Source organism: Aulonocara sp. 'chitande type north' Nkhata Bay, linkage group LG18, assembly GCF_057382095.1.
Source record: "Aulonocara sp. 'chitande type north' Nkhata Bay isolate Kocher_YH1m ecotype deep benthic linkage group LG18, A_spYH_male_GT1.1, whole genome shotgun sequence".
NCBI classification, from domain to species: Eukaryota; Metazoa; Chordata; class Actinopteri; order Cichliformes; family Cichlidae; genus Aulonocara; species Aulonocara sp. 'chitande type north' Nkhata Bay.
Window position 1 is genome coordinate 20,117,409 of NC_141361.1, and position 11,301 is coordinate 20,128,709.

At 38.6% G+C, this 11,301-nt stretch overlaps 2 protein-coding genes across 2 annotated transcripts; both read left to right on the forward strand.

The window, feature by feature from the left end:
• Positions 1–128: 128 nt before the first annotated feature.
• LOC147308428 (uncharacterized) lies at positions 129–6,142 on the forward strand. The gene is made up of 6 exons (XM_086273629.1): positions 129–621; positions 2,525–2,707; positions 2,799–3,056; positions 4,909–5,007; positions 5,278–5,295; positions 5,576–6,142. The coding sequence occupies exons 1-6, from the start codon at positions 555–557 to the stop codon at positions 5,647–5,649; spliced, it is 699 nt and encodes a 232-aa protein (XP_086129755.1). The 5' UTR covers positions 129–554; the 3' UTR covers positions 5,650–6,142.
• Positions 6,143–6,978: 836 nt separating this feature from the next.
• Positions 6,979–11,084, forward strand: cdc20 (cell division cycle 20 homolog). The gene is made up of 11 exons (XM_086273624.1): positions 6,979–7,127; positions 7,485–7,695; positions 7,828–7,967; positions 8,045–8,141; positions 8,223–8,348; positions 8,882–9,078; positions 9,186–9,280; positions 9,381–9,618; positions 9,759–9,884; positions 10,433–10,550; positions 10,646–11,084. Exons 1-11 carry the CDS (start codon positions 7,020–7,022, stop codon positions 10,822–10,824), a joined length of 1,635 nt encoding a protein of 544 aa, XP_086129750.1. The 5' UTR covers positions 6,979–7,019; the 3' UTR covers positions 10,825–11,084.
• The last annotated feature ends 217 nt before the right edge of the window (positions 11,085–11,301 follow it).

The following is an 11,301-nucleotide window of genomic DNA, read 5'->3' on the forward strand; positions in this document are numbered from 1 at the left end:
TATTATGAATCTATAAATGCGTTGAGTTACAATATTTACATACAGATGGAAAAAAAAATAAATAAAGATGACGTGATGGCTCTGATTTTAATTATTTACGGTTTCCATGGTTACGCAGCGCTGTTTTGAATTATCAGTCGAGTCCTTTGCTCTGACTTCTTAACTTCGCTGTTTTGAAAGCTACCTTAAATGACCTTTGGCTGCCCCACATGCTCCCCGCACCACCACCACCACCACCACCACCACCACACACACACACACACCAACAGCAACTCCACCTCACCGGACAGCCAAAAGAGAAAGCAAGGCGGAAGCCTGAAGTCAGGTGAACCGAAACGTAAACGCCTAGAGGATCGGGTCTATCCGACTATTGCTGTCGTTGTGTCTGTGGAGTAGTTTCTGTTAAAGCCTGATGGATTGGTCATCCTTCGAGCACCATTTTAATGAGGAAATGGCTTAAAGCACACTGCTGCTGTGGAGTTTGTGCTTCTTTGACAGATGAACAACACTGAATCTGACACCGAGCGCCAGCTACAGTACAGTCCTGTGTAGAAATGTATTCATTGCGCTTTGTTTTGATCCTATCATTTCACGTATGCCGGAGTCTTCCTGTCGATGCAGGTAGGAATCACGTCTTTAAAAAAAAATGGTTTCACTGTAATTCATTAAATAAATAAATAAAATGTATAGGATTGCTTAATTTCTTTTGACAGAACAGCAGGGACGGCTTTCAGCAGCTTCAAACAGTGCATGAATCCACCCATTTTCTGTTATTCTCTTTAATCTTCGGGTGGTGGATTTGACTGGATTTAATTCTTTCACAGGTCGTTTTATTTGTATGTGCAGGACTCCTAGGAATATAAAACAATGTCTGGCCATGTAATCAGAAACTGAAACAACCAAACAAAAGTTATCTGTGGGCGTCTTATGTTGAATTGTATAAAGTTATCCAGATACAAAACAGGCAACTTGCACAGTACATGATTCTTTTATTGCATCAATTTGACAAATGCAGTGAATTTTAAAATATGCATATATATATAGAGAGAAGGAGAGATGAAAAACAATCAAAATATACCGAGGGATGTGACGCTGCAAAGCATTTCAAAGAGCTGCACTTGACTTGATTTAGTGTTGGTTATTTAATCAACTATAAACACTGTGTGACAGAATGTAGAAATCACCGCATCTTGTTATTTCACACCATGCGATTAACATAAAATGTCAATCCTGCTCCAGAAAGCAGAAGTATGGTAAATGCAAAATATTTACTAGAAAGGCTATTAGCTTTTGCTTTCAGTTTTGCTTTTGTGAAGTGAAAGTTAGATACATCAGTTCAGTGTGATTTGGTTATTCCCCCTCTAAGGGAGGGATTATGTAATTGGTTGTGTTTGCAATCTAGTGCTCCAAAGTTTTTTGGGATATCATTTTCAGACTTTGTGTGATGGTAGATACCAAAAACAGCTCGAGATCATTTAGGTGAAAATTGGGTCAAGATCAAGGTTCAGCAAAAACTTCATATTACCCACAATTTCTTATGGATTGTCTTCACACTTTGCAACAATATACTTGTGGGACACGAGTACCTAGGCTGACTAAGCATTTGACTTTCATCTTCCTTTTTAGCACCCATTTACAGTTTGCCCATTGGATCATCTCCAAACCTTAAAGCAATATATTAGTCAAACAAAGCACTATCTTTGTTTGAGTGCTAAAGCCCGCCCCTCCACACACCCCCAACACAAGGTTATATGACTCTACAATGACACAAAAAGATTAATATACTACAGTAGATTTTCATATTACCAATGAAAAAACTTTTTTCCTCACAGCTCACACATTTTCATCTCCTGTGACACCATGTGAAACGTGTCCATAGGAAACTAAAGCTTGCTGTTAATAATGCTCACATGATAATATGATAAATTATTGTGTGTGGTTCTATCTCTCATGCCATCTCCATAAAAGACAACAAGAAATAAATAAAGTGTCAATAGAAAATTGTACTTAGTAGTCAGTATAAGCTTTTAATGATATAAGTTAGCATATGATAGAATACTGCATGATGACCTTTTGATGTGTTAGACTGTTGTTCACTACAAAAACTTGTTCTGTTCTCTTTCTTTGTTTCTTCCCACAGCAATAATAAGAGCTGAACCACTCTTATCTTCACTCCCTTCTGAATCCCACAACACATACATAAACCTGCATACGCACATACATACGCACTAACATTCCTCTGTCTATGAACAGATGTATTCACTATTGTATTACTTTTGTATATAAATAAAGACCAGAGCGGTAACAGAGCGCACTTCACAGGGCCCCCACTCTGATGTGAGCGCTCTGTGACCGCCCTTGCAAGTAAAAACTGCAGCGTGTGTGTCTCCACTCTCTGACACTCTCAGCTGAAGAAGTGTCATTTAGAATAAATCTCTTGACATAAAGCTACAATTGCATTTCCTTTTTTCTTTATGTTTTTAAAATTTATATCTGGTTTTTGTTTTTGCCCATATTACATTAGATACCGTCGTACTGCAGATCCAGCAGTGGAGGAGGGCAGGAAGTCAGCAGGTTGAAGAGCAAGTCCTTCTCAATGGAATTCCTTTAATGGGCAAAAGCCCAGAATTCAATGCAGTTATCAAAGCCGTATTAGATGACACACTCCTAACATCTCTTATCAGTTTCAACCAGACCTCTTCAATACGTAATAAAATCAAATTGTCTTGTTTTACAACTGAACATTTGTGTAAGTGAGATTGTTGTCACCAGGGCCACAACCCATTAACTCTCAACAGGTAACCACACCATTCTTCGTTCTCGAGAATGCACGTGGGAAGGGTCTAAGCTGCGCTGGGCAGATCGTGTATTTGCTGACAGCCAGTTGTACCTGACTCTCAACCAGAATGACATGTGGACAGCCCACGTACAGGAGGCGGTGGCCATCAAAGCGGTTTGGGACCAGGAAGTGCAGCAAACAAGAGCAGAGAGACTCCATCTGCAGGAGGGATGCGTCAAGCTGATGAAGCATTTGAACCTTTCTGAGAAACAGTCAGGTATATTTTACTTCAGGCTGTTTTCCTGCCTGCTTTAAGCGCTGCGGAACAAAATCAGTTCAATAAAGTGTTGAACTTAGAGAAACTTTTTTACTCCTGCTCCGACTGCCCTTTTTAAACTTGTCAGATTCTCCAGCAATAACTGTAATAACATTTTTCTAAGCAACCCATAAGTATAATATGCAGTAATTCATGTCTGAATACAAAAATAACAAAATATTTTCAATGACATATACTTGAATGATACACTGCTCTTCAAAAGTCTCGAGCCGCCCCTCATTTATTGTTATATGTTTCTAGGAAAATGGGAAATAAGTGCAGTGACTTATGAAATGTACATTTCTACAAATCTGTGCACTTCTAACAAGCTTGAAAGTCAATATTTGGTATGACCACCTCTATTCTTCAAAATTGACTCCTTTGTTCACAGTGAGTCATTATCTGGAACAAACACTAAGCTGATAGCTTTAACTCCTTTGCAGTGATTACAGACCTAAAAAATGAACATTTAAGGACTTACATTTCCATCACAGTTGGGCAGACTTTGTTAAGAATAAGAAGACGATGTTACTTTGTCAACTTTGATTAGCCTGCTACTGTAGAAAACAATAAAGTTAGTTTAAATTTATCCTTACTGTGTCATATTTGATTTGAGGATATGCTGAAATTCCTTATCCAGAAACAGGACATTTATTTATTTAATGCTAATCTTTTTAAAATGCAGAAAATGCGTAATAATGTATCTCATAATCATTTCAGTTGTTTAGTTTTAAAAGCCTCTTTGAAAGTAGTAGTAAAGGAATGTAGTACAGTACTGTGCAAACGTTTTGAGCCACACCTCATTTATTTGAAGTAGGTGCAACGATTTATTCAAACATGTGTAAGCGTGCACGGAAAAAAAAAGGCAAAACCAGTTTGTCCAAATGTAAGAAGCTTGAAAGTCAATATTTGGTATGACAACCTTTATTCTTCAACACGCGCTGAACTCTCTTAGGCAAGCTTTCCGGTCATTTCTTTAAGTAGTATTCAGGAATAGTTCTCTGGGCTTCTTCTAGTGCACCACTGTGGGTTTTTCTATTTTGGTGTGCTTTTACTCCTTTGGAATCATTTTTAGGCTGGAAATGGAAACTGGTCTCATTAAGCTGCTTTTTAAGGGTTGGTGGCTCAAAATTTCTACATTTATAATTTCATCATTGTTGACAAGATCTCCAACACCACTTGTGGAAATACAACCCATAACCATGACAGAGCCTCAAGCATGTTTTACAAATACACACTCACTGAGACGGTACTATTTTATGTCTGTCATACTGTGTTGTCTTTTGTATTGTTCAGAATCAGCTAAAAAAAAATGGGAACAGCTGCTTGTAACAAAGAGCCTAAAAGCACAATTTAAAATTGGTTCTTTGCTAAGTTCGTTATAAGTGCTCTATAAGCAAACATAATACCGGTTTATTGTTTGAGGTAAGTTTATGCTTAAATGATTCATAAGTCAGTGTTACATGGCCTTATCAAACAATAAAAAAATACAACAGATTTGTCTGAAAATGGTCAAGCAGCCAATGTCCAAAGAAAAACTTTGAAAGCCTGGACTTGAACTGTTGTTAATGACCACTTTTAAAAAAAGACAAGAGTCTGGCTTGAAATACAAGATATAAACAAATAAGGGGCAGCTCAAGACTTTTGCACAGTTATATATGACGCTAAAACAGAAAAATGGGCATGTACTTAAACAAAACAATTTTGTTTCATGCAGTTACAAGAGTTCACCTCCACATACAGGACATACGTGTTTTGGAGCGGAATTTTTTTTTGTTGACTGTCGGGTTACAAATTTAACATATTTTCTTAGTTCCAGGAATTCTTCACCTTCATCTTCTGGTCCCACTCCTGGCGCTCATTATGTTTGGTGTACTAATTATGGTCAGCATCGTTATCTACAAAATAAAAGGTGGGCATTGAGAATTTTTCTTTCTTTCCATTTAGATGTCAGCACATGAAGTTGTGCATCCTTTATTCACAGTTCACTGCTTAATGTAGCAACAAGATGCATGTTTAAGAGGTGACTGCAGTCCAGTGTTGCACATTGTCATTTAACAGAATGTGCTGACCTTTATCTCTGCCCTAACTTTAAACTGTCACATGATTTTAATGACTTTTATACCCAAGAGAAGTGTAAACTATGTTCCTTTGTTTTGTCTTTTTCACACTTGCTATGCAGGTTTCAGGCACCCTGGAGGTAAGAAAACTACAACTGTCATGTGTTCTCTTTATTTTCATGCATTTCTCTGCTTGGAGTCCTAGTGAAAGATTCAGAAAGTTAAATATTAAGTGAAGTCAAACAGACTCCCTTTGCTTTTCAAAGGTGTTTGTGGCCCAGTCATGTGGTCTGTCTAAAATGACTGTAACTATAGTCAGCAAATTTCTGCATAAAAAGTATCATTAGAGATTAAAACCACATATTCATGAACTCAGTAACATGTCACATACCATAATCTGTGTTTTTCCTTTCCCCACAGGTGTCATTGGCTCAATTGTCCATTACCACAGAGATATGAATGAAATGACTGAAAATGATCGGGAAATTGTGTAGACGTCTTCTGTTACAATACCTCACAACTGTAATAATACTAAAAAAACGGATGATATTTCCAGCATATTTCTGTATGAAAACTGATAGCGTAGCTCCATGAATATCAGCAGGCCTTTGCGATGTGTAATTCAAGCTTTAGGTAACATTCCTGGCTCCAGTGAAACATAAGCTTTTGTTTTTTGCATTAAAATTGCACAGTACTCTGTTTTATGTAGAATATTTAAATGTTATGTTGTTTTGCTACTGAGAGACTGATCAAAGTGTCAAATCCTGGTTGTTTTGAACTAAAAATGTGACTGCAGCATCTTTACTTGAAAAGCTTTCAGTGTAGTTGCACGTCTCTTTATACCAAACACTGTTGGGATTCCTTGGCCATGAGATTATTTAAGTAAATTACTTTTTTTTATTTCCTACTGCTTTATTTAGTTTTTTTTTTTCTGTTGGCATGTCAGGTAAGAGGAGAGCAGAATAAAAGTATAATCTGGAATTCACATTAACCTGTGATGTCAGAGTTATCACTTTATTTAAAGTAAATCCTGATCATGTAAATCAGGGGTGTCCAACTCCAGGCCTCAAGGACCAGTGTCCCTGCAGGTTTTAGATGTGTCCTTGATCCAACACAGCTGATTTAAATGGCTTAATTACCTCCTCAATATGTCTTGAAGTTCTCCAAAGGCCTGGTAATGAACTAATCATTTGATTCAGGTATGGTGACCCAGGGTGATATCTAAAACTGTAGAGTTGGACACCCCCGATGTAAATCAATTGACCAAATGCCAAGCAAACAAGAAAATGACTTTAAATCTAAATGATAGTGCATAATAAACAATAAATATTTTATTTGTTCAATACTAAAGATGTTTGTTTGAGGTGCCTCCTTTAAGCTGTGGTCCAGACCTGTGTACAGGTGTGTCAAGGTGACTGAAAACCAACGTGTACACATCAGTCAAAGAGCAAAGACACAATATATTATCAGACTATGAGAAGATTTTTGCTTAATCACTCAGCAAATATTTATATTTAAACTCTCCCTGAAATTAATATTTACCAATATTAGATTCTTAAATAAAAAAAATAAAACCCAATATTTATTTATTTATTTATTTTACTAGCCTTCAAATACAGAAAAATATACTTGATAGCGGTCTCGTGTTTTAAAGTAAAGCGTCTTACAGGTCTTTAGTTTTGTGTCGCTCTTTAAATTCATACAGCGCAGACCTAAACTACAGATAGAGGGCGACACCTTTAAGTGGAGAGGTTTCGTTTCATACGTTAAAGAAAGTATCATTGACCAATCACGTTAACGTATTCGTAAACGTCACCATAGCAATGCGCTGAGCTTACTGCAGCTTCTTGAACTAACCAATCGCATGAGCGCTCTGTGGCATTTAAACGTCGTGGCGTCATACGCACGAAATTCAAAATCGAGAGAGAGACAAGAGTTTGTGCTTCTCTGCATTTCACGTTTTCTCGACGAGGTGAGGTCATTGTGTTGATTTTGAAATTGCAGAAATATACTTTTAAATTCAATCACTAGTTTTAAGTTTGTTTTGTTTATACGTGAAATCATTTTTAATCGGTTAAGCGATGGTGCTAACGCGTTCTTTCATTGGATTCATGCTACACAATCGTTTAGCTTGGTCACGTTAAGCTAACGTTCAAAACAAGAATAGAAGCATAGCGAAGTTTTTCAATCGGACCTGACTTACTTTTTAAATGAAGACATTTTTGACAGATGCTATCCTAGCATTAGTCTGAGCATCGTAGCTGTCAGTAAGCCTTTATACTGTTTCAAATCAGATACGGACTTACTGTTTATCTGTTGTGATGTCCAGGTCTATGAAAACGTTGATAAAATGGCGCAGTTTGGGTTTGAGAACGACATCCACAGCATCTTGAAGCTGGACATGCCGATCACAAACGCTCCCATGGCGAGGTGGCAGAGAAAGGCGAGCTCATCAAACACATCCGCCCTGAGCGGCTTGTCGCCGGGAAAGTCTGCTAATGTGTCCCTGAGCTCATCAAAAACACCAAACAAAACGCCAGGTAGTGTATTTGTCTGCATTTATACTCGTATGTCGGGGAAAGCTTTGCAAATGTTAACCACTGGGAAGTTTTTTTTTTTGTTTTGTTTGTTTGTTTGTTTGTTTTTTTAATTTATTTTTTTATGGGTCATAGGCAAAAACAAGAAACAAACCCCATCCAAGATGGGGGGTGATCGTTTCATTCCCATCAGAAACAGCAAGCAAATGGATGTGGCAACTTTCCTGCTGACAAAGGAGAATGAGCCAGCGGACACAAACACATCAGTTACATCAGTAAGTTGTGTAACAAACACTTAAGCTTCTATTTGTACAAGTAGGATATCAATCAGTGTGGCTCCCTGTGTCTGAAGGAAACCCAGAAAGCGTGGTCTGTGTCACTGAATGGATACAACGTTGAAGATGCAAAGATCCTCCATCTTGGAGGGAAACCACTTAATGCACCAGAAGGTAGAAATATGTGCATTTTATAAATATCTGCTGTATTGAAGGCAATTCTTTTTATTCATTGTCGCTCTGTCTTGTTTACAGGCTACCAAAACAACCTAAAAGTCCTCTACACTCACACAGCAACCCCTGCCTCTATTAAAAAGTCCAGATACATATCTTCAACTCCTGACAGGATCTTGGATGCTCCTGATCTTAGAAATGATTTCTGTAAGTTGGGCACTTAAGAGGATTTTACATCTCTATACAATTGACTTTATTTAATTGCAATGAATCTTTAAATGATGCCACAAATTTACAGAAAGGCAGAGAATGGACGCTGATCAATAGATTCTAAAAGAGCAAATCTTGTATGTTTGGTTTGAAGTCCTTATTCGTGACTTGCATGCTGGAATATTTAAGTCAGACTTCTTACTAGGAAAGTTGGAGCAGCCCTCCAACCTCATAAGCTAAGATGGCAGTGCAAGTCATTTTTGTTTCCATTGTTGTCCATGACTGGCTGTATAAACGCTATCCAGATCACGACAAGGCTCCGTCATGAATGCGCTGCAGCATTTAAGAGAGAGAGAGATCTCTATCTCAGAGCAACACCATTCCCAAGTTGTTTTCCTGTTTATATATGTTCCCGTTTAATAAATAGGAACCCAACTGAAATTCAGTGTTGCATAAACATCCTAGTTTAGTAAATTAAGAATACTTTAACATGCAATATTAATTTAGGCTTTTTTTTCTCCCCCCTCTAGATTTGAATCTACTTGATTGGAGCAGTAGAAATTTTCTCGCTGTTGCTCTTCATAACAGTGTTTACCTGTGGGATGCCACTCAAGGAGACATCCTTCTTCTCATGAAGATGGAGCGTGAAGAGGACTACATCTGCTCCCTGTCCTGGACTAAAGAGGGAAGCTACCTAGCTGTTGGCACCAGTGACTGCAAGGTTCAGGTCCGTGTGGAGATCATCGTGCCACTTGAGTCCAAATGAATATGGGACATATCAGAACATGTGTTTTATATATATATTTTTTATAAATTGTATTGATTTCCATTTAGTTGTGGGATGTTGAAAATCAGAAGCGCTTGCGCAGCATGGCCAGCCACACAGCAAGGGTTGGAAGTCTGAGCTGGAATGACCATGTTGTCTCCAGGTAAAAATGTTTCTCCTACCAAAGACAGTGGTGATATCTCCCTGGTGTTTTCCATTTTTGCACTCAAGTGTGTGTTCTCCTCTTTCACCACCCCCTGCAGTGGCTCCAGATCTGGACACATCCACCACCATGATGTGAGGGTGGCAGACCATCACATCGGCACCCTGACTGCTCACGCACAGGAAGTGTGCGGCCTGAAGTGGTCCCCTGATGGGCGATACTTGGCTAGTGGAGGCAATGATAACTTGGTGTGCATATGGCCCCGTGCACAGGGGGGCAGTGCTGGCAACGACAGCCAGCTGATCCGTTGCTGGAGCGAACATCAGGGAGCAGTCAAGGTGAGCAGCAAACAGAAGTTCAATATGCTAATTTTCTCCTTTTCAGTTTCCTCTCCCTTCCTGCTCCTTGTGAACATTTAATGAAGACTGAAGTTTAAATATTCTCGTTGCCACTTGTGTATGCCTTTCCATTGTTCTAGGCTCTGGCCTGGTGTCCATGGCAGCCCAATATCCTTGCATCTGGAGGTGGTACTAGCGACCGCCACATCCGTATCTGGAATGTAAACAGTGGCTCCTGTATCAGTTCGCTTGACACTCAGTCCCAGGTAACTGCATCCTTCCAGGGATGTCAAACTAATTTTACATTGTGGGCCACATACAGCTCACATTGTTCTGAAATGGCCCCGATCAGTAAAACTCCGTTTTCTGGCAGTGTAAAGAAGTTTAAACATTTAATCTCTGAAATCTCTTAATATAGAATAAAATTTCAACAGCATTTCTCAGTTTTTCTATATTGTAAAATAAAGGTCTCGCCCAAAATTTCCACTTTTTGTTAATGCATAACAGATTTAAATAGTTGTAGAGGATTAAAATGAACATTTCTGTATTAATATTTAAGTGCATATAGTATTGAGCTACTATAGTGTGGAATGAATGGCGATGTGGAAGGTCTTTATCAATAGGAAAAGCTGGTTCAAGTTCAAAATAATTTCTTTCACTTTCAAGAACTGTCCAGTGGGCCTAAATGGAGACTTTGCTTGGCCGGTTCTGGCCCTGCACCTGTTTGACATCCCTGTTCCACACAGTTCGGTTTTAATGGTCATTCCCACTAAAATGTGTTTGACTACATGTCTCATCCAATCCAACTTTTTAGATCTCATCCCTGGTGTTTGCACCCAACTACAAGGAGCTGGTCTCTGCTCATGGATATGCCCACAACAATGTTGTTGTCTGGAAATATCCCTCTCTCAGTAAAGTCGCAGAGCTCAATGGTAAACAAGTCCCGTCCACATAAAGGCACATCCAGTGAACTGAGAACCTGCTGTTCCTCCTTTCTCCTGGTATAATTTGTTTATTTTTCTTTAAGGCCATGACGACAGAGTTCTGAGTTTGACTCTCAGTCCGGACTGCTCGACTGTTGCTACTGTTGCTGCAGATGAGACCATTCGCCTGTGGAAGAGCTTCGAAATGGATCCCATTAAGAAGAAGGCTAAAGAGAGGATGGTGAAATCAACCAGCAGCGTCATTCATCAGTCCATCAGATAATTTTCTTCAATGAGATTTTACATCTGTTATGAGTTTGAGTTATTTGTGATATATATTTTTTCTTAATTTATCCACAATAAAGGAAACCACCTGGTGTTCTGTGATGCTCCAGTTGGTGGTTTAAAGTGTTAATGGCCGTGTGTGTGGTACTAGTGATTTTTGTCAGTCAGTTTTTAAAATGTATAGCCTAGGTTTTTTTTTTTTTCTTTTAAAATCTGGATGTTCTGTATACCTGGGTTATAAATAAACACTTCACCATATCGGCTTCCCTTTGTGTTGCTTCATGTTGCCAGGACCAGTTTAAAAGTTTACTGGTGTGTTTTCAAATACATCCTGCTTATGATGTAGAACTAAATCTGCTGTTCATTGTCAGACTAGAGCTGGCTTTTGTTACATCACAAAAGTTGATCTATTATAACGGATCACTTAATCTGCTGTTATTCTGTAGTGTTTGTTGATAAAATGCAACCAACTTTG

Bases quoted from the DNA above. Each gene is read 5' to 3' on its own strand.
- LOC147308428 (XM_086273629.1), top strand. From the start codon at position 555: ATGTATTCATTGCGCTTTGTTTTGATCCTATCATTTCACGTATGCCGG. The intron at 2,708-2,798 runs GTAATAAAATCA...AACTCTCAACAG, and splicing joins CAACCAGACCTCTTCAATAC to GTAACCACACCATTCTTCGT. The intron at 3,057-4,908 runs GTATATTTTACT...ATATTTTCTTAG, and splicing joins CCTTTCTGAGAAACAGTCAG to TTCCAGGAATTCTTCACCTT.
- cdc20 (XM_086273624.1), top strand. From the start codon at position 7,020: ATGAGCGCTCTGTGGCATTTAAACGTCGTGGCGTCATACGCACGAAAT. The intron at 8,142-8,222 runs GTAGAAATATGT...TCTTGTTTACAG, and splicing joins ACCACTTAATGCACCAGAAG to GCTACCAAAACAACCTAAAA. The intron at 9,079-9,185 runs GTCCGTGTGGAG...ATTTCCATTTAG, and splicing joins CCAGTGACTGCAAGGTTCAG to TTGTGGGATGTTGAAAATCA.